Source organism: Sycon ciliatum, chromosome 4 (genome assembly GCF_964019385.1).
Source record: "Sycon ciliatum chromosome 4, ocSycCili1.1, whole genome shotgun sequence".
Lineage (NCBI taxonomy): Eukaryota > Metazoa > Porifera > Calcarea > Leucosolenida > Sycettidae > Sycon > Sycon ciliatum.
This window is the reverse complement of record NC_088646.1, coordinates 21560058-21583090: the sequence shown is the minus strand read 5'-3', so window position 1 is coordinate 21583090 and position 23033 is coordinate 21560058. Positions and strand designations below refer to the sequence as shown.

The window sequence follows — 23033 nt, the reverse complement described above, 5'->3', positions numbered from 1 at the left end:
TCTCGCGTTGGGCTCTGCGTGATCGTGATGCTCCCAGAGTTCCACTCACAGAGAAGTAGCGCGTGCCAACTAGGAAAAAAGCGCACGGCTGTCTTCTGATGGAAAATAATTCTTGGTTTCCAGAGTGCAGTCATACTATTATAAATAATTATAAGCTTCAGTTGGTCACTCACCTCTTCCCAGGACACATGGGAGCAGGGCGAGGAGCACAAGCAGCTTCATGTTGCCGGTAGTCGTTTGCTGTTCGTTGCACAAGACAAGAGCTAGAGAAATCTGAGACGCCACCCGAGAAGGAACCTTCAGAAGTGAAGTAAAGAAAGTGAAGCGTTGCCGATTTAGCAGTAGGCGGGCGGAGATATCGTCGTCACGTCAGCGTAGCACTGTGGTGCAGCCAAGCCAGTTACAGTAAGTCTGGGTCGAACGATGCCTCTACTGTGCTGTAGTGTAGCTAGCTGCAGGATGACACTTGACAGTTTTCACACACATGTAGTCTAGTACATCACGGTTACTGCGCAGGCGGTCAGCAGCTTGCAAAATTTCTCAATCCTTGAAGAATGAAGGCACGTTGAATCCCCGTTTGGTCCGGGCAGATCTAAATCTGCAAATCGGGTCTCCGACACTCGGTATCCCGCAGGTGGTCACAGCACTTCCTAGACCCTATCTCATGCTCAGTGTCTGCACTCCTACATACCGCCGCATTACCGGTAGTATTTTTCCTGAGGTGACAATGACATGACTGAAGTGATGTGGAGACGGTCTTGGCAGGTCACGTTGCCAGAAACCCGCACGCCTGACCTGCACGCTCCAATGTCTGACGTCAGTATGGCTTGCAACACTCTGACTCGGACGCCACGCGCCAGTGCGAAAGACAACTGACTAGCGACTGTGACAAGTGCGTCGGAGCTCCGCCAGAGTTCCAGCACGGATCATGATCTGGCCTGGGTGGGCTGCACACTGGTCAGTGGTAGATCTACTGGTAGTGGTAGGCAGATCGTGGAGCCCAGGAGGAGTAGCATTGTAAGCACTGACAGTGACATACATGCGCCGGTCATGTGATGATCTGCCAGGTAATGAGTGTTGACTATTCATAGTATTGCGAGTATTGGAGTAAACGACTAACACTTACGTCCTCATGCCATGGTCGCCTCGTGCCTTGGTCATTGTAAGGGTCTTTGGCATTGTGGTCATAGCGACAGCGAGCCTCTACTCTGCAGTGCAGATCTGGTTCTTGTTGCATAGGAATCTTGAGTCTAGCTTGTGATGCATAGCTGTCTTGAGTCTAGCGTGTGATGCATAGCTCAGCTGTCTTGACTTGAGTCTAGCTTGTGATGCATAGCTGTCTTGAGTCTACCTTGTGATGTGTTTCCTTGGAGGGAGTCCAGGTCACAGGACTGACAACATGCCAAGTCATCAACTGTCTAAAGTAATAGTTCAACACCCAGCAGACTCAAGAACAGTCAGTACAGTAGTGGTGCTGACCCCTTGTCTATGGATGTACAGTCATTGTACTTACTTACTAATACTGCGACAGTGCCTGCATGCTAAATAAGTACTAGAGTAGAGTAACACTGCAGTGGTGTCCGTAGCTGTAGGAAGCAGACCCCTTTTGATAGACCACCAACCGTTCAGTCATCCTAATAGAGATAATAATTACTTGCACTGGTCTAGGGATGTCACACTACCAGTGCGGCAGTGGGTCTACTGCTACACGTACTGAAGTATGCATGTGCTCAACACTGACAACAGATCTTCACAAGACACAATCATACTGTTAGCAGACCCGCCATGCACGCATCAGCAGCAAGGACAGTGTGTTCATGCGCACGTGCACACACACACACACACACACACACACACACACACACACACATATATGCACAGGATCTAGGACGGCATGGCACAATCACAGACACGTGTCGACCCTTTTGGCCTCGTCCCCTATTTGGCATTTTCTTCTCGTGCCAATCATGGGCATGGCGTGCAGTTTACCACTCTGGTAGAGCTAGCCATGTTTGGCATGTAGACCTACATTGTATACTGTAGCAATATCACGATAATTACAGCATAATAGTGATTTGAAACTCGGATGTTGAGCCATAAATAAATGTAGAAGAGAAAAGGACATAATTTATGGATACGAGTTAAGAGGCTGTATAATAGTATCTTGTTACAGTGATGGAGAGTTACTCTCGTATCCATATGTCCTTTTCTCTTCTACAATAGTGATTATTATTATTATTTGAACAAACGGCGAGGAGACAACAATTTGATAACCGCAATCAGTAATTGTTGTACGAAAACTTGTTTGAATCCCTTTCTTTCTCTACACAATTTCTTCACATTTTTCATCGTTTTATTGCACATTGTCTCCACAGTTTTACAATACATGAATACAGTGTACACAAATGTCGATCCAGCTTGTATTACTGATTGCGGTTATCAAATTATTATTATTATTATTATTATTATCATACCTGGTAAACTATCAAGCAAGGCTTGCATACGCGTACCATGGTCATACATGGTCATGCTGATCAGTTCTTGGACATGAGGCCAGCCCCATGCAGCTGGGCCGGCCCAAGCCCCAAAGCACATGGTCCTCAGACTGCAATATGCATAAGGTGTGACGAACAGTTGGCTGCTGTAATGTGTAAGGCATATTATGGATACTGTTGGATACCATGCTATAATTATGACTGTATAGTTGTTCGCTGCCTGTAGGATTGTTTTGACCCCAGTTTACTGGCAGCATGCATGAAGGTCAGGCTTGGGCACCCTGTAAGAAGGTCTGTTGGGAATGCCCAAGTAAAAATAATAAAATGCAGTACAGCATACAGCTGTCTACAGCATTGGGTAAAACGCAATACAGCATACAACTGTCTACAGCATACAGTTGTCTACAGTATTGGGTAAAATACAATACATGTTACCAAGAGTACATGTACTCTTGATGTTACCAAGAGTACATAACCCCCCATGTACTCTTGATGTTACATGTAGTTACAATACACCGCACGCATCCGCCAGTTTCCACACAAATACATTGTAGCTGCACACACGGTGTGTATGCATGGCTAGGGTACCCTGTAAAAAGGCCTTAGGCCTGTGGGGATTGCCCTATTCAAAATTTAAATAATAATAATAATAATATACTGGCTGGTTTTGAGGGAAAGAGACAAACAATAATATTCTGATATTTCCTTTGTTACCTGATATTATTATTATTTTTAATATTATTAAATTTTTGATAGGGCAATCCCCACAGGCCTAAGGCCTTTTGACAGGGTACCCTAAAAAATGAAGAACAGAATTACGGAAGGTATGCAAGGATGACTCTCTGATAACTTTTTTATTGTGCATACTTTTCCCCGTAATCCCCAGTTATCTACCCCCCCCCCCCCTGCGTATTCTTTGTAAGGCCACCCTTTCTTTTTTCGTTGTTTAACGTCCGCGCCCGCGTACCTTTTTGCCTCCGACCGGAAAAAAAAACAAGAAAGTAGTAGTACCAATAATATGCGAAGTTGTAAATACATGATTGTGTAGTTTCACAGTGTGCCGATCATGACCTTAAACTTATAATCTTGCCTCCCGGGCATGCCTTTGTCTTGTGTTCTTTTTCTTTTTTTGTTGGCTTTTAAATATCGTACGGTGTGTGCCCTAGTAAAAATCCAGATGTAATGAATTCATGACATGCTAACTCCATGCTATGTACCTGTTTTGTTGGATTCATCAGGCATGTGCTCCAATGTACCATCAAAGAGTGTTGTTCTATGCCTGCCAGTGCCGTTAGACCCAGAAATATTGTATATATCACATGCTTTACTGGTCAATATGTTTGATTGTGGTTTCCAGTTTTTGGAATGGGCTTTTGTTTTTTTTCCGCCCTCCCGCGTATCTTTTCGCGAAAAAAAGGACGTTAAACAATGAATTAACAAAGGGTGGCCTAATAATTATTTTGTTTTTGTGGAGCGCTGGGGTTGCAATGAAGCCGAGACCCTATGGTCGGTCAAGCTGCCCCTGCCTCTCCCCCACTCCTGCCATTCCATATGTCTCATCGCTGCCTTGCTGCTTTGTGCCATCAAATGGTGTGTGGTTTTTTGTAAAGAAAAAAAAAGAAAAAAAAGGAAGAACTAGAGCGGACCTCCGCTGGGAGGGCATTCCAGCGGTCAGAGCCAAGGAAAGTGACAGAAAATAAACCATAGCGACGTTTGGCTGTCGGAAGAGCAAGGGAAGAGGACACTTGAGAGCGGGTGCGAGAACTAGTGCAGGTAGAATTAGAGCGGAGACAGAAACAGTTAGCAACAAAGACACTAGCCAGATCATGAAGCGCACGATACGTTAGAACGTACAGCTTGAATTGGTACCTGACAGACAAGGGAATGATATGGTAGCGGGAAAGAACAAGGGAGACATCAGATAGGCGGGGCATGCAAAATACAATACGCAGCGCTCTATTGCTAAGTCGGACAACACGGTCATGGAGGGAGGCAGAAAGGCAGTGAGCAAAGGAATTAGACCCATACTCAAGTATGGACTGAATGGAACAGACGTAGAAAGCCCTCTTAGCATCGATCGTTAAATGGTCTCGGACCTTTCTAAACATTCCTAACTTACAGCCTATTTTACGTTCTAATTGTGCAATGTGAACTCCAAAGGAGAGATGTTCGTCAAGAACTATACCGAGGTATTTCACGTGTGCACTAGGGGTGATGGTGACATCTTCAATCTGTACGTTGACATCGGGGTCAAGAGGTTTCGACTTTGGCCTGAACACAACAAGCTGGGTTTTCGAGGAGTTCAACATAAGACCTCTCGTTGCCAAGAATTCCTTTACTTTGATGATGTCTTCTGTGAGGTCTTTGCATAAGTTCTGGACATTCTTCCCCGCCCTGTATAAAGACACATCATCTGCGTATTGACGGGCTTTGCAGTGTTTGGGCACAGCGGGGAGTTTCCTCACGGACAAGTTAATTAAATAGAAACGGCCCTAAAACAGAGCCTTGTGGAACGCCTCTGTTGCTTGTGTATGGTTGCCCTTGTTGAGTCTTAGTGACCACGCACTGCTGTCTGTTTGTAAGGTAGCTGTGAAACCATTGCAGAGCGACTCCGCCAATACCAATCTCAAGTAGTTCTTGAAGCAACATGTTGTGGTTGACAGTGTCAAAGGCCTTTGACATATCAAGGAAGGCAGCCACTACGTAGTCACCCTTGTCCAAGGCGAGCATCCAATCGTTGGTAACACAAGTCAGCAAGTCTTCGCAGGAGTGGCCTCTGCGCATGCGGTAGGCGAATTGCTCTGCAGGGAGATGTTGCAGTGGGGGTGGTGCATTCTGGATGTAGCGTATGAGTTGATCATGTACTATGTGCTCAAGTAACTTTGACATATGGGGGAGCAGTGATATTGGTCTGTAGTTGGAGGAGACCGACTTATCACCGCGCTTGTGGATGGGGCGAACATGGGCTGACTTGTACGGAGCTGGGAATTCACCAGACGTCAGAGATTCAGATAACAACTTGGATAGTGAGGGAGCGATCTCATCGTTGATTAACTTGTAAGCAGCAACTGGAACATTGTCTGGTCCGGTGGCTTTACGGCTTTTCATGCGTTGGATGTAGTATTGCACTTCCGGAACACTGACTGATGAAAACTGAGCTAATGAGTATTCAGGTAGGGGGCCGTGAGGCATGCAAGGTGCACTATCAGAAATCGAGGGATCGTTCACGACTTTCGCAAATGTCTTTGAGATGTCGGAGACATTAGCAGCAGGTTCCTGATTTGCTTTAGCTCTGCCAAGTAGATTGTTTATAATACCCCACTGTTCTCTTGGGTGGCCTCTGTGGCAGACAAGTTGTTCTTGGAAGTATGTCGACCGTTTCTTTCTAGTTAGGTATTTGCATTGCCTGCGTGGATTTCCTTTGTTACTCCCTTCATTGGTTGATGTATTTTGCCTGTCGCTGCAAATTCTGATATTTCCTTTGTTACCATGGTTACTCCCTTCATTGGTTGATGTATTTTGCCTGTCGCTGCAAATTCTGTATTATTGTTTTGATGTTGGAGTTCGGATTGAGTTTCTTTCCTTTCTTCCTCTTCCTTCAACTATTTCTTGTCCCTTTGGTTTTTAGGTTTTATTTATTTATTTTTTATTTTTATTTATTTTTATTTTTTTCACTTTCTTTTTGCTGTCCCACGGCATGGAAATATTTCCCGGTGGGTCTGGCTTATCGCCTTCGAAAGAAGTGAATAAAGGAGAGATAATGATAATAATGGCTCGTACCGGTATGCTGTAAATCGGTAACCAACGATTTTCTTCCGGATGCCAAGGAATCCTGATAAAAGAGGACCGGATAAAAGAGGACCGGATAAGCGAGGTCTGACTGTACTGTGGCCGCCTTCGTTTCTGTGTGCAGTCGATTTCTAATCGAGTACTGAAGTACATTGTCTTTCTTCTCTGCCGCATTCTCTTCCACTCTCCTGGAGCTACAGGCAGCCAGTCCATGTGTATCCCGACAAAGAGGTTGTCCGACTTTATTTGAGTCTAAAAAAGCGCGAGTGTGTGTGTGTGTGCGTGTCTGTGTGTATGCCGGAAAAGAAAAAGAAGAAATTTAAAGCCATGTGGTGTAGACCAGGCTAAACATTGATGGTCTTTAGCATTCAAGGCCTGGTGAATGTGCAATTCCAGCACAGGTTGCTGTGGCTTATGCTGTAGCATCGCCTCCAGCGATGGGTATCTATGGCCTAAGGTGTGTGTGTGTGTGTGGGTGTGTGGTGCATGCGTGCGTGTGTGTGTGTGTGTGTGTGTGTGTGTGTGTGTGTGTGTGTGTGTGTGTGTGTGTGTGTGTGTGTGTGTGTGTGTGTGTGTGTGTGTGTGTGTGTGTGTGTGTGTGTGTGTGTGTGTGTGTGTGTGTGTGTGTGTGTGTGTGTGTGTGTGTGTGTGTGTGTGTGTGTGTGTGTGTGTGTGTGTGTGTGTGTGTGTGTGTGTGTGTGTGTGTGTGTGTGTGTGTGTGTGTGTGTGTGTGTGTGTGTGTGTGTGTGTGTGTGTGTGTGTGTGTGTGTGTGTGTGTGTGTGTGTGTGTGTGTGTGTGTGTGTGTGTGTGTGCCATATGGTGCAGTGGTATGTGCAGCGATTTCCAATCGATAGGTAGCGGGTTCAATTCCCGACGATTATGGTCACACACGTCTTTCTTCTCTTTCTCAGTCTCTTCCTGACTTTTCTTTCATTCTCCTGGGTGGTTACCAACAGGGAGTAGTACAATACCATACCATATGGTATTGTACTACTCCCTGGTTACCAACAGCCAGTGCATACCGGAGTATGTGATGTGATGTGTGTGCGGGAAGAAAAAAATGAAAAGACCAAAAATAGGGATTCACTGGCCAGAAAAGTCACTTCAAAGAGCTGTATGGTGTAGACCAGGCTGAATAGTGACGGTCAATTCTTCAGCCTTGCAAGCTGTTGAATGGTGCAATCCCAGCACAAGTTGCTATGGCTTCTGCCGTAGCATTGCGATGATAGCCTCCGGTGATGGGCGTCAAAAGGTCAAAGGTGTGTGTGTGTGTGCGCGTGTGTGTGTCAGTGTGTGTGTGTGTGTGTGTGTGTGTGGTGTGTGTGGTGTGTGTGTGTGTGTGTACCAGGCTCAGCTCGTTTGGTTGGTGGGTGCACTCACCATTGCACAGTGACATACACAAATTGTGACAATGGATAGCGGTTAGGTCTGTCACCATCAGGCTCAGCCGCTTGGAAGTACATGTATTGTAGTACTTGCCACCTGTGTCAGCTTTAGGATCCGAATACTTTTCAAGTAGTGTACAGAGAGCGGAGTCCTCCGGTTCGATAGATTGCTCAATGCGGAAGCAGCAAGTAGTGTACACATGTAGAGCCATGTACAGTTGTAGTGACCGGTGGACTACTTCTGGCTACTGCTATCTATCTATCTCTACAGCTTTAATACTTCTAGCTTCTGTAAGCAATGAATGATGCTAGTGGAGCATATCTACTAGCAAGAGTACATAACCTCCCATCATGGGCCATGGCCATGGAGCTTATGTACACACTTGCTAAGGCTACTACTACATGTACATGTAGTATGGCAGATTTACTCGGATCATCCAGCAACTCACACAGATAGGTAATCAGAGCCTAGCCAGCCTGATAAAGGCTTCACTAGCACCATTGAATACACAAAGAGTCCATTAGTCAACAGTCTCAACACGCATATAATTATACTTTGAATCCAAAGTATATGGACCCTGAAGCCAACAAAGGTTTGGCAGATACAACAATACACCTTCAACTAGCCGAGCCTGATGGCAACAGACCCAGCCGCTATCTGGAATACGTGCACACACCAACCAACCTACTAGCTGGCTGGCAGATTTACTCACAGCACCACACGTACACAAGAGTCATCCAGGAGACACACGGTGTGTCAAACTGTCCACCATGCGTAAACAAAGTTCAGATTTAATACAGGCATGATGACAGCCCTGTAGATCTACACACGGCCATGCCGAGTAAATTCACCACACCAGCACACAACACATGTTTTTTTTAAACTTTTTTATTTATGAAAAAGACCGCATTAAGGCAAAGGGCTGGCCAAAACACCAAAGAGAGCTAACAAGCAGCACAACTCCCATGGGCTTAGAGTCAGTGCAAATCAAGCAATAACATTCAACTTTGTGTGGAATCATTTGCGCACACAAGTATCACAAACACTCCGAGAATGGTCCAGTAGTGTGGATATCAATGTCAAGTTTGTCAACAAGAAGAGAGACAAGCGGCGGGGCACACCGATACGACATGTTTCGTTTGTTTGTAACAAGGATGAAGCTTGAGTATTGAAAATAGAACATTGGATGGGCACGTATACCTAGGAAATATCAAGTCACCGGTCTGTAGCCACTGTAAGCAACAGCACGCACGTGCTACGCACACGGGGAAAGGAGGCAGAGGAATCCAGCGTAAAACGATCCGTGCAAGGCAAAGAGTAACTAATCCTAAAAGCACATTTTTAAAAGGTTCATGACGGGAAATGCACTACATTCTCCTGTAGTGGAGGGAGCACATGCAGTGCTGTGCACAGGACCTCGCTAGACCCAGGGTCGTGCGGAGATACGGCCAAGGAGATGGAAGAGGAATAAAAAAAAACAATTCTATAAAGGTAAGCCTAGACTAATATTTTGTTTCATTTTCACTTCTGGTACTATTGTACTGTGTTGACCAGCAACAGAATGACTCACTATGATTTCGTATACAATGGTTGAGGAAATAGAGAGCTAATTGTATGAAATAGAGAGTACTAATTTTACGGAATACAGAGGACAAAGTATACGGAATATAGCGTGGAGCAGGTGGATCAGCCCTGCTGTATGCAGGGTAGTCATGGCCGGCGAGTGATTCTTATCCTATATGATGGACTGTAGTAGAGAGGCGACGGAGAGCACACGTACACCCTGACTATAGCCCATGAACGGCAGGTACAGATTTAGAAACGTGGTCGTGTGAGGTATAACTTATCAGTGGGCAGCAGACTGCGTACTAGGGACTAACTAGGATGTAACGCAGCATACTGCTTGGGCAATGCGGCTCAGGAAACCTGTAGCAACAAAATGGTGGCAAGAGCAGTGGACAATGAACTACATGTATGAGTACAGTCGCGATCGGTGAAATGATGACTAAAAATAAATAAACAAAATCCGACTCGAATTGCAACCTGGCGCCCTGGACCAGTTCCGATGACATGACTGTAGTGTATTGGTATGTGTGGACATGTACAATGTCATGTACGTCCACCACCATGCCGTGGTGGCTTGGCACATGCGAAACTTCCCAAGCTGGTTGTGTGTGTTTCTCAATACAACTGTATAGCCAGAGGTAACGCGGATGTGAAAAACTTTACTTCTTTTACTTTACATGTACGTTCAACCGCATTCGCACCACTCGCAGGGTGACTTGATATTTCCAGTGGCCATGGCTTTCGAAGTTGAGGGCACCAAATATGCACTTTCGGTCGTATCTCACCAAGCGCAACTGTGCGAGTATAATGTACAATCAAGAGTACACACAACACAAAGAGAGTGCAATGCGAATTTCTGCAGTAGCAGACCCATAGACTGCAGTTGAACACTCTGGAGGGTTAGGGAGTCTTGCTATAATCTATAACATGACAGTGTACTCGACAATGGTCACACCTGTCACCATATGAGCAGCTCAGGAATTCTTCTTTCAACTTGACTGAAAACATAGGACAGGCAGTGGCGTAAAGCGACGCAAGAGCGCCCTACCACCTGAATCCTTTCATGGCCGTGTTTTGGAGGGTGCCACAAGACCAAATATGTGCGTGTTTTTGGCTTGCTTAACCCATCGTCTCCTACATGGGGGGGGATTCCTTGGCTACTACTATACTTCTGCAAACAGGGAGGGCTTGTAATTTCTGTTGAAGAATCTTTGGATACCGAGTACTGCTCAGTGACATTCGATCATGCGAGTCAGGTTTGCGCCCTGCACCAGTGCACAGTAGAGTGTTCACACGTGTCTGAGGCTGCATGGCACCCGGTGTGACATTCATGGTCTCGCATGATTGGATTTCATTGAGCAGCACTGTACATGTGATTGCAAATCATTCCACTTCTCCATCAAAATCGGCAAACGTTGCCGTACGAAGATGGTGACCTTTAACTGGCTCTAGGACAACACAATAAGATATCGTCTTTTAGACACTGCAAACGTAACGCCTGTCCACTCCACCCCGCACCCACTGGGAGACTGGTGGAGTGGCGATACGCCGGGCAGGCACAATATGTATAGCAAAACTTGTCAAGGTGCCCACTCGGATGACGTGATCACCTGTCCCAAAAGACCACTGCAACCAGGACCAAGGGATGCTATTTCAAGTCAAATGACCCTGGATAAGGAGACCACCTGGTAACAGAGACCACATTTAGAAGGTCCCTTGAACGGTCGTCGTCTTAGGCGGGTTTCTCTGTACCTAATTGCATACACTTTGCGTACGTACTACTTTTTCAGGTTTGAAATAATCTGCACTCACCTGAAACTGCTTTCAGCTGCTGCTCAGCAAAGCACGAGCGGACAATGACCAGAAAGTAGACAGGAATGGAGGCCAGTACAATCAGCACCACCACTACGGATGCAATCGGTTGCTTGATGAACGGCGTGACGAGCAGGTATATGGACAAGAGGGTGAGAATTGCGGGTACCGCAATCCAAGTCTGCACACACATGCACGTGTACACACATGCACGAGTACACACACACACACACAGATATGCACACACATGCGCTAGTATATCACAGGTCATACTTGAAGCAACACAATCGTACCTGTGAGAAAGAGAGACAGAAAGAGAAAGAGAGAGAGAGAGAGAGACAGAGAGAGAGAGAGAAAGAGAGAGAGAGAGAGAGACCACACAGCTCAGATGCTGTACAATGCCACGGCAGACGTTCACACCTGTGTAGAGATGCCTGGTGACTGTAAATACCGGTATAGAGGTTATGCGAATAACATCATCACATAATTAGGATTTACATTGAGTGGAAAACTATTGAGTGGCAAACCAGGGCTTGCGATATCACGGCATTGTGACTCCATACAAAACACCTCAAACGCTGATGTAATCGCATGACCACTCGTCTATAGGACGGAGATGTAAGGATTGTGGGCACAGCTCTGCACTGACCTTGTAAGGCCGATGCAAGTCAGGTTCACGCACGCGCAGAACGATGATGCCAGCAAAGCACGCCCCGTAGAAGATCCACATGGTGAACTGAGAGAGGTGAATGAGCTTTTCTATCCCCGACGTCGGCAAGAACAACAGCAGCACGGCTATAACACACTGTATACAGCCAGAGAGAGAGAGAGAGAGAGAGAGAGAGAGAGAGAGAGAGAGAGAGAGAGAGAGAGAGAGAGAGAGAGAGAGAGAGAGAGAGAGAGAGAGAGAGAGAGAGAGAGAGAGAGAGAGAGAGAGAGTGAGAGAGAGAGTGAGAGAGTGAGAGAGAGAGAGAGAGAGAGGCAGAAAGACAGGCAAGCGGACGAGTAGAGGCGCAATTAGGCAACAACGTATATCAACTTCTCAATTGTAGGAGGCAGAGACCACATGGAAAACGTGGACAATCCTGTTTCCGGGTGCGACTATTTTCATTAAAAAATAACAAATCTCCCAGGGGGGGGGGGGGGGACAGACTCCGTGCAGCCAACACTGACAAACGAACACATCACACAGGCTCCATGCTACCGGCACTGACGAACGAATACCGGTACATCATACAAGCTCTGGTCAACTAGACAAATGCGTTGCACTCGCAACTTGAATAGAGCATCCACACAGCAACACTATACTTACAGGAAAGACCAGCGCTGGAATGGGCGTGTTACGCTTGGGGTGCAGCAGGCTCAGGAAATGCGGAAAGTGCCCCTCTCTGGCGGCAGCAAACACTTGCCTGAGTGAAGACAGCGCACAACAAACAAAGTTGCAGAGATAGGGCCAACTGCTTGCTATCTGCATACATACATCATAAATGACACCCCTGCCCTTGCAGCATTTCAAGCACTCTGGCAATAAAACTGCTTCGTCACACAGAGACGTGTGACCTGTCGTGAGGAGATGAGCTTTGGTTCTCTGAGTTGCACTGATGAGTCTTAATTAATAGGGCCAAACAGCTGCTGTCCAAGTTACAGAGTTATTGTACTCCCGAGGAAGGACTCTGACTGACAAGATATCATCTTGATAATACATGTACTTGTATAGGGCATGCGGAATTTGGGAAAAGCGACCACTACTGGCACTAGTTTGAAAGTGATGAAAGCAGCAGCAGCAGCCACGCAGTGCAGCCATACCAACACTTCTCCAGTGCAACACTACTGAAACCACCAGTGTCAACGCAAAGAACTGATCGTCCAGCCGCGTTGTCACCGGACCAGGATCTCCAGCAACTGCTAGCGCTTTACCTTCCCACCATGAATATACTGCCGGTGCTGGCACCCATACAGGAGAGAGCCACGAACAGCGGAATGATGATATTGCCGTACACTTTACCTAGACTGACAGTGACCGCAGCCTGAATGGAAGAGGACAACAGCAGCAGCAGCAGCAGCAACAAGGAGAGCGTTACAAAAGAAGACCTACCAAGTTTCAAACACGGCACACGCAAGTAGAATGCCAGTGTTCAGTGCTCATACTACTTGCAGGCAGGTAGTGTGTGTATGCTACTGTGCAGTCATGTGCACAATTCCTGACATGCTCCTTGACCTCATATCACAGCACACCATACACTGGACACTAAGAGTAAGACACCTCCTGCACTAGGCTCTACATAAGCAATGCACATACCGTATTTGACCGGTTACAAGTCAACCCTTTACGACTAAAAACCGAAAGAGAAAAGGCAGGGGTCGCCTTATAAAAGCTTTTTTTAGCTATAGCTTTTCGCGAACGAGTTGAGAAAAGGGCTATTTTAATTCTATCGTATTAAAACTAACCTCTGCAACAGCTTTGGAGTTGATAAGATCGAATGGTGACAAGAGAGACATATACGCAATGTTGGCAAGTAGGTATGCCAGTGTAACGATGGACATGCCAATCTTGATTGCTAGTGGAAGTGTTCTGCACAAAGTTGAAACAACAAATATGTGTTGCTGAAAGCCAACCCCAAAAACAGTTTGGGAAACATCTGGAACAAAGCTACTTCGGCTCCTCCACACATCCCAAGAAACACAACTGAATGGGCAGCAGAGCTCGATACCGAGGATGAGCGAGCGACAATAGCAGCCAGATTGAGAGAAATCGACGTGGGACGCATTGCCTGGTGCCAGTAGCAATAGATACCATGCCAGTGTACAGCCTACAGGTGAAACATGCCATCGCCAACACCCCCCTCCCCTGTCTCAGTGATTGTTGATACTGCAGTCCACAACCACCCAAAAGGACAGGGGTAACCTCCGCCACTGGATTCATCCACAGCCCCGGACATGGTGCACTGGGGCGAATTCAACTGGACCCATAGCACACATATACACACACAGACAGCCACGTACGTACACACACACACGTACGTACACACACACACGCACACATACACACACGCGCACCAGTTAGAGAATGAGCAGAGTACAATCATGCAGCACTCACGTGGCCATGTTCTCCATCTCCTCTCCAGCGTGAAACAGAGCATCCCTGCACAGAATCAACGCATGCGCACATACACACACACACACACACACACACACACACACACAACGTTAGTATGCGGATCGCAAATCAACAACTATCAGTTCTCCCACACTAGATACGTTCCATGCCCCATCCTGCTGGCCCACTTGGTTGGTGAAAAGCGCCAACTACAGTAAAAGCAGACATTTTAGGTGGTGCTTTATTTTCGGTAACTTCGGTGGCGAAATTTTTACCGAAAATAACCGAAAATTCCGGTATAGTACTAGTACACTTACCTGGAAAACGGGTCTACCAAAAATTTCCCTCCACCGAATCGACGATTTTGGAGAATACTGAAAATATTACACCAACGAAAATTTCTGCTTTTACAGTAGGTACTGTATACATGTAGCCAGTGTAGATGGTGTAGATAGTGTAGATGGTGTAGATGGTGTAGATGGTGTAGATGGTGTAGATAGTGTAGCCAGTGTAGATAGTGTAGATAGTGTAGATAGTGTAGATAGCGTAGATAGTGTAGATAGTGTAGACAGTGTAGATAGTGTAGTCCGGTGGCGGTTAGCCCCCGTAAGCTAGGTCTAAGTCCGGACAAGGTTTGACAAAGTCCTGGTAAACAGGCAACGACTACTGCAGAACATCTTGTGCTTCGTCAATGTCAACGTGTGCTCGGCACCCAAATGCGGGCTGGAAGACGCCCCGCCACCACCATAGATGGAGCAAAACGTGAGAGCCGACGACCAGTGGTGCGGACGAGCCAAGTCTGGTTTAGTGACATTTCAACTGCATATACGTAGATTACATCATAAAATAATCTCAGAAAAGAGTCATGCCAGCTTCACAAGCTCTACTCTGACTGCCAGCTTTGCCACGTGGCACTTCAGTAATGGCAATGTACCTCACACTCACCATCCATTGTACGCCCACAGGCCAGTGTAGAAGGCATTGGTAAACGAGGTCGGAGTGAGCGTCGAATTAGTGAAGAAGTGTTCGATGTACCCTGTGTTGCCTGCAGAACCACGGGAACAGCAAAAATAAAACAAGCGCAATGACAAGCCTGAATACGACAACACAAATACTGGTAACTACCCTGGTTCCAGCACACAGAATGGAACTGTACGATCACTCCTGTATTTCTGCATCTACAAAACACACACACACACACACATACACACATGCAGTGACACACACCACACACACACACACACACACACACACACACACACACACACACACACACACACACAGCTAGGCGATACGGTGGCAGTGTAAGTACAAGTACACCTACCTTCACCAAGATAGATGCTGCCAGCGATGACGATGACGAGTATTGCCAGCAGCTTGAAGAACATGAGGAACGTTTGCACGTGTGACATGAAGCGGACGCCGATGCAGTTGACAGCGCAGAGGCACACTGCAAGCAGGGGAACAAGAAACAGGAGACAGCAGTGAAAATAGTGCCGGGTCAATGAGAATACACTGCACAGGCACACAATATTCGCCAGGCGATCATCATAAAGGGATAAATAAAACACAAGCAGAGAAGTAGCGAGCGGCAACTTGACGAACTATCGATTGCTTATACCTGGAGCACACACTTCCTGCCGAATTCACTGACATTTGACTGACTCATGACTGTCACCCAAAGCACACGAGGAGCACACTGAGCCTTCCGCTCCGCAAACCTCCAAGAAAGCCCGACACCCTGCTAAATACACAGCGGGTGCCCCGGATGACATCCGCGAGTCAGTCAAGTGTCTGCGAATTCGGCAGGAAGCGACACATACAAACGGTCGATAAATAGCAAGCACCCCGAAGATCAAACAGGGTTGCTGTCTGGCAACAAGCAATTCACACACTCACCTATGAAGCCAACTGCGCAGACTTTGTGTGCCCAGTCCGGCGGGTCATCGGTTATCAATACCACAAAGTACTTAGCCAGGGTCAGGTGGATAATAGCCAGGCCGGCCGGGTTCGAGATCAGGTCAAATGTCCAGATGAACATGAACGCTGGCAGCTTGCCGTAGATGCGCAGGATGAACGAGTAGATACCGCCAGCACTTGGTATGGCCGTTCCCAGCTCACAGATGCACAGAGCAGCGGCGCAGGCAGCCAGCCCACAGCCCAGCCATATCAGTAGCGACACGCCAACGGAGTTGACCTCCTTCACAATGCCGTTGGGCGAAACGAAGATACCAGAGCCGATGACGGTGCTGACAGTCATGGCAATGGCTCCGGTGAGCGTGATCTGCCTCTGCAGCTTTGGCTTGACCGAGGTAGAACGCAGCAGCGGAGTGCTCTCCAGCTCAGTCTGGATGTTCCCCGCGTGGCCACCATCTTCTACAAACGTGTTGTCCATCACAAGCTAATCATGGCATCATGTGCGGCGATAGCAGCAGCGGCAAGGCGAAGCTGCGGCGGTGCGCAACTAGCACTGCACTGTCTACACATCACGCATATACCAGTGTGCACACCGCATGCACAGGTGTCATCCACACATATGCATGCATGCGCGTGTACGCACACATCATACACACACACGCCACACACACCATACACACACACACACACACATACCATACACACACATACCATACACACACACACACACACACACACACACACACACACACACACACACACACACACACACACACACACACACACGCACACCATGTTTTAAAAAAATCCAGAGGATAGACTCTTGCAGAGAGCAGTAGGCTAGCTTATGTTTGTTTCATCCAGTCAGAATATAGAATCTTACTACTAGTCCGCCCAGTACAATGTAGTTAGTGCAGCTAGCTGCACGCCTGATTTCATGTGCATTCACGTGAACACGCGTAACAATTACAGACATCTGTGCAGACTGGGTCCATATAACCCATTTTAAAACTATTTTCGACTCTGAATGGATTTGAACCGGTCCGATGTTACAGAACAACTGTTGGTTTTCGCATTTCTTTGCGCCCGCCCCATTGCGATGCCAGGCATCGCCTTTTCATTATCTCATCCGCATAGAAAAACACCCCAGAAAGGGGGGTACACGGAAAGAACATACTCAGTAGTCAGACAATTTTTGAGTGAGAACAATTCAGCTCACCGCAGTTCAAGACAGCAGCAACAGAAACACTGGTTGTAGGCTCGTTACGATAACAATCTAACTTCACCGCAGCATCTCTAGAATGTTGCTCGTTCTTGAGTCCTCGCCCAGCGGACAAAGAAGAGAGCAATGCAAACATTCAGCTCAAACTTCTCTTCATCATCCTCACAAACAAGTCATCATGATCTTGAATGAAAAGGTGAACACAGAGTGCCTACACGTGTACAGACATTATAAAAACAGGCGAACTTTCTAGAGTTGTCAGTTGAACGACTAGCTGACTGGACTACTATGCTACGTCAGTACGAGATCTACGTGAGTCGAGTCATACTCCACACATGCATTGTACTTTTTTTGTAGATATCTCGTGACCCGTACCCACGCCACGCGGTAGATCTACCACTGCACTACACGCGGTAGATCTACGCACTGCTGCTTACAATCTGTCAATCATGCTCTGGGACTCGACTTGATTTTTTGAATAGATTCTGGGTGAACTCCATAGTCATTGTACTGTCTGCTGTTACAAATATGCAGTCCTGCCAGAGAAATTCGACCTCATGAACAAGATAATACATTTACAAAAATATTGACACACACACACACACACACACACACACACACACACACACACACCAGCATGGGAACATGCAAAGAAGAAAAAAATGCAGGGTCCTCCTCTGGTAAGCCCTATACATCACTTTGCGCACTGGCAATGCGTTGCAGCAAAAGTCGACTTGAGTTCAACTTGGGACACTAATACAAAATTGAACTGTTATAGAAAACCTAAGTTCTGAGAAATAACACCAAGAACAACAGCAGTGAAATTTGCAAGTGTGAATTTTAATAACAAAAGCCAGAGCAATGAAATTGTCAATTATTCAGGAAAGTTGGTGTCATTCTGCAAATACGAAGAACAAAATGAAATGCCAGGCTAGCTAGCAGCCGACGACAAAACACTTTGGCACTCACAAAAAGCTCACCAACAATGATGCAAATATGCACAATTACAAAAGTTGACAATGTAAACAACAAGCACTCAATAGCGGGGAGCAAGAGGCCAACCAATACCTCAAACAAAGAGGCCAGGAAAGATCTAAGGTCTAGGTAAAAAGTAGAAATAAAATAACTACAATCAGGTTTGCTGAAAACACAGCCAGAATAATAACAATAGTGATAGAATATTCCCTTGGATCTACACATGTACATGGCTACACTGCTGTTAGAACTTGCGGGCTTGCCACTAGCAGCGGCCAGACGTGACAGCGCTTTAAAATATCGTGCCCCCAACTTCCATTGGTGATGGGATGAGTTGAGAGGCAGTCACTGTGGGCATGTGCACGAAAAGCCAGAAGGTAGGGAAAGACTGCAGCTCCAACAAGGACAACGCCGCCATGTAAACACAGCCAGAATAATAATAACGACAGAATATTCCTTTGGACACACATATGTACAAGGCTGCACTGCTGTTAGAACTAGTGACCTCACCACTAACAGCGGCCAGACGTGACAGCGCTTAATATCATGCCCCCAACTCCCATTGGTGATGGGATGAGTTGAGAGGCAGTCACGCTGGGCATGTGCACGAAAAGCCGGAAGGTAGGGAAAGACTGCAGCTCCAACAAGCACAGTGTCGCCATGTACACTGTTGTGAGACAGTATATCCTAGGTCTCTGCTGTTGGTGATGCTGCAGCTGCAGCAGTGGCAGCACCCTCGGGAGCAGGAGTCGCCTCTTCTGCACTGGCTGGCGCACCAGTACCCTTTATCTTCATGACGGCGTCCAAGATATCTTGCCTGGGTGCATGGTCTCCAAACTCCTTCTCGCGATACTCAAACACGATACCCTTGTCCCCAGGCCCCAGGACCAGAAGGCCACCAAGAAGTCGCCCCTCTCCAGCAGTGTTGCCAGGATAAGTGCGAGAGGCAGTACGGTAGTGAGACCAGAAGCTGGGCTTCAGCATGTCTGCCAAGGAGAACATAGAAGAAGAGTCGAATCAACAACTACACTGCTTCCCACATATCTAACTTACTCGTGTGGCTACTTGTAGCGCTCTACCGGATTTTCTTAAAATTACTGTGGCCAAAGCCTAAGATCAACATCAAACGTACAGAGAAGGGCAAAGAAACCAGTCACGCTGTGACTCGAAGTTTCACGCACAAAGCCATTATCAGACGCAGGGTCAACTGAGCCTCGGAATTAGAAGACACATTCTGGAGTTGCTCTCTTTCAAACACAGTGATGGAAAAAACAAGTTGTGCAGCACAAGTTTGATTTTGCAATGCAATGCGGGATGCTATGTATCTTGCGACATCCAAGGGTGATAAAAACAGAGGGAATGCAATTCACGGAAGGAATTAGCAAAGCGATGCTGCCTCGACAATTCCTGAGCACAATGAGGTGAATGACCGGGATCGATTTATGATCGAGAAAGCAGAGAGGAATTTCTTGTTCCGGGTCAACCCAGAAATCAGATAACACGGTCATCCGGAACTTACTAGTGAGGCTACCCCAACGTCCATTGTAGAATGTTTTCTGCAGAACACAAACACACACAGGCCAAACGCGTACATGTAGAACGTGTTGGAGAACGTAGACTGGAGAAATGGACTTCAAAACAAGGAAAGCGAGTGGAACTCCAAAGGCGACCGGGACTCCTCAAGAGCGCAGTGCAGCATGCAACACAAACGATATGTACCGAGTGCTAGAATTTAGAAAATGAAAATCTCATACAGTCAACTTCGCTAATAACGACTGCGGATATAACGACAATTCACGAATAACGACAGAATTTCCATGCCCAGAGCAAAGTCCCATCCCACTGTAATACATGTAATGAGACTTCGGGTATAACGACACTTCGCGAATAAGGACACCTTTTTGATGCCCCGCCGAGTGTCGATATAAGCGAAGTTGACTGTGATTGGAACCAGACAGGTGTACTGAAATTAACGCCACCCTGCAATAAGGTCTGGGCTGAGAAGCGGTTGAAATTTAACCCCTGCCCAGATAAAACTCCAGCAGGGTGATTTGGCACATGACGTACTGAAGTACTGATCAATGTTGTGATGACCAACAACTTTAAAGTACAAACACCTACCCCCGTGCACTGGCAAAGTATTTTGCCCCCTAGACTGGAGTGTTCTGATGCAGTGGATATTTTCAAGTAACTACTCACACTGCAAGAACCTCTGGCCTTTTACAAGCCCAGCAGCCATTAAGACCTGAAACAACTAAGCCCATAGGAGCTTAGTTCAAGAATTATGGTAAAGTCCGTAATAGTCCATACTTTCTACCTCAATTCATCAACAACAGCTGAGGTATTACTTGGCTTATACACACACCAGGTAGGACACTTCTATTTTTGATTTCATTCAGCCTTTACAGACTGGACTTTGAACACACCGTACAGTGGATTCTTGGGTTCATGCACGATAACATCTTGCTAACACATGTTGCACAGCAGGGCACTTACCTCGGAATCGAGAAAAATCTCACTCTGGAAGTGCTTGTTGAAGTCGTTGACGTCGGTGGGTCTGTGCTCATGCACAATACCGTACAACGGAACCCCAGCTTCAGTGAAGGTGGGCTTCAGCGAGGCCAGGCTAGCAGCCTCCTACGTTCCACACAATTGCCAAAAGCAGCAACAAAATTGCACCGCCGTCAGAGACACCGGAAGGCCCAGTACATACATGTGATCAGAAACACACACACACACACACACACACATACACACACATCCGTTCAGGAACACAGGAATCACACAAAAAGGTCCGTTCTTCACAACCCTATAATTATGGTGCTTCAAACAACATTATTTAGTATGGGCACACAACCTTTCAGCACATTCATACGCACATACCTCGCGGCACAAAGATCATCCGGTTCTGCGGATGACCATGATGACGGCACCGGTCTTCTCCCAAAGCTCGCCAGCAGGGAAGGCGCGGGTTGGCTCCTCTAGCGTTTTGAGCTCAACTTTGGCCAGCTCTTCGGCAGTGGGGGATTTCTGTCCAGAGGCCATGTCGGTTTGCCTGCAAACAACATAGTGCACAGACATGATATCACGATACTATTACAGGGACAGTAGTACCCAAGTAAGAAGAAAAACTTAGTTAGTGTACTTATACTGTATAATACAGCACACATGCACACATGTACACACACACCCACACACACACACCACAGTGAACACCAGTATCACCCATAGGTCACAAAACCGCAACAGAAGACTAGATTGCACATCTGGTAGCTTGCCAATCAATGAAGCCAAAGCCTGCAGCACAGCTCAAGGCAACGGACAGAGTAGCTCAGATGGCTCCCAACGGTCAGCATGTTACAAGACTGTGGTATGAACGGCTGGGACACACACATGCACATGACGAGTCAAGCAGAGCAGCATCATTACATACGGTATAGAACAGTTGTAAACCAGCAGTACCCCCCCCCCCCCCCACACACACACCGTTCTTATACAGCGCTGGACAAGTGACTAGCGCAGTGCACATGTACAGTACGTACAGCAGCCTGTGGGCGATGCCGACACCACGCAGTGACACAGCAGAACGACACGGACTGGCCAGCAAATGGTAAGCCAACATTAGCTGGTTAGAAAGATGAACTAGGTGGCAGCAGTTACGGGCTGTGAAGCATCAAGAAGGAAATGATAAAAAAGAGGACACAGCTCAAGAGTGCAGTCCATACGCACTGCTCTGAGTTTTCTGTAGCGCTCCGGGAAATGTCCAGCTCTCAAAGTGAATCCTTAGCCAAAGCCGTCACTCGACATTGGAAAGGGATCGTCACAATAGCACGTATGTACAGGAAAGTTTTTCTACCGGCTAGGCAAATGTGAAACACAACTAGCAGAGGAAGTATGCGTAGAAAAGCTCCCGTCTAGAATCCTGCATCGCACCAACCCGAAGCGTTTGCCGTTGTTTATAACCACCCAAAACAGCATACTAGCACAATGCATCCACAAAATAACAAATTTTAACAAATTAAAATAAAGAACTTTTGAACAATTAGTTACTTTCCAGGAGACAAGTAACTTTTCTCATGCTCAGAGATTAAATCTTGAGAGCATTAAAACCTTTTAAAAGTGAACAAAAAGCACCACTGAACTGCATAGTTTACACTTGAAGGCGTAGCCATGACCATACCAGGAGGGCCTAGGGTACATAGTTCTTAGCTTTAGGCAGCCTACATGACATGTTGTAGTCCTAATTCAGTACTCAAACTATCAGTTCTCAGTAGCACGAGTCAACACTACCGGGGGTACTGCATGTAGGGCAATTTTACTAAAATAATTAAATTATTTTGCTGTTGGCTAATATACAATCCAATTCGTTCAAAGAAAAGGCAGGCTTACCAATAATAGGAGATAGCAGCAACTCCGATGCACAGAGAGGTGAAAGCAAGCGCTCTCTTCCTCCACATGAGCAAGGAGAGAGGTGTAACTGACTTGTAGAGAACTGGCGTTTTGTTGCTGAGCGCGAACATGTACTTTTTATTTGAAGATGATTTCAAAATCATCAGGTTTGGAGTGTGTGTTCCGGACCGGATGACACCTGCTGCATGCAGGTCACGTCATGTCACGATCACTCTACTCGCGTTGTTTTGCAGCACGCACAGTCATGCAGCCGAAGTCACCAGGTCACAGAACTACGTAGATCTACGAGTCGTACAGTGCAGTGCTGGCAACTGAAATCCGACCGCCTGAGCGGTGGATGTTGGGTTTCTTATTCACATAATC

General features: G+C 46.7%; 3 protein-coding genes across 5 annotated transcripts in view; all 3 read right to left on the bottom strand.

Moving 5' to 3' along the window:
• The window catches only part of LOC135815020 (aqualysin-1-like), a 10919-nt gene extending 10587 nt beyond the window's left edge, over positions 1–332 (bottom strand). The window contains exon 1 of the mRNA XM_065328240.1: positions 174–332. Within this exon, the coding sequence (XP_065184312.1) occupies positions 174–222 (49 nt within the window). The 5' untranslated portion in view covers positions 223–332. The remainder of the gene's footprint in view (positions 1–173) is intronic.
• An 8391-nt stretch (positions 333–8723) lies between these two features.
• Positions 8724–17488, bottom strand: LOC135815018 (cystine/glutamate transporter-like). Of its 3 annotated transcripts, none has more exons than XM_065328235.1 (11): positions 17283–17487; positions 16046–16625; positions 15471–15596; positions 15092–15191; positions 14147–14191; positions 13498–13621; positions 12967–13076; positions 12362–12458; positions 11699–11854; positions 11050–11230; positions 8724–9597 (listed from the first exon to the last, which is right to left on the bottom strand). In XM_065328235.1, the coding sequence occupies exons 2-11, from the start codon at positions 16539–16541 to the stop codon at positions 9551–9553; spliced, it is 1482 nt and encodes a 493-aa protein (XP_065184307.1). In that variant the 5' UTR covers positions 16542–16625; positions 17283–17487; the 3' UTR covers positions 8724–9550. The 3 variants fall into 3 exon arrangements, with proteins under 3 accessions (XP_065184307.1, XP_065184308.1, XP_065184309.1); XM_065328236.1 differs by having other exon boundaries at positions 16046–16621; XM_065328237.1 differs by lacking the exon at positions 8724–9597 and having other exon boundaries at positions 11211–11342; positions 17283–17488.
• A 536-nt stretch (positions 17489–18024) lies between these two features.
• LOC135815021 (peroxiredoxin-like 2A) lies at positions 18025–22810 on the bottom strand. The gene is given in 6 exon segments (XM_065328241.1): positions 18025–19246; positions 19780–19816; positions 20757–20897; positions 21144–21315; positions 21803–21923; positions 22650–22810. Coding segments are annotated over 5 exon segments (729 nt in total). The 5' UTR covers positions 21883–21923; positions 22650–22810; the 3' UTR covers positions 18025–18947.
• Between the last annotated feature and the right edge of the window lie 223 nt (positions 22811–23033).

What these genes read in the sequence shown, in the direction of transcription:
- LOC135815018 (XM_065328235.1), bottom strand. Translation starts at nt 16,541, where the DNA reads ATGGACAACACGTTTGTAGAAGATGGTGGCCACGCGGGGAACATCCAG. An exon ending in TTCCAGCGCTGGTCTTTCCT is followed by an intron (nt 11,855 to 12,361) that starts GTAAGTATAGTG and finishes GGCTGTATACAG; the next exon opens with TGTGTTATAGCCGTGCTGCT. An exon ending in GCAGCTGAAAGCAGTTTCAG is followed by an intron (nt 9,598 to 11,049) that starts GTGAGTGCAGAT and finishes TTGTTGCTACAG; the next exon opens with GTTTCCTGAGCCGCATTGCC.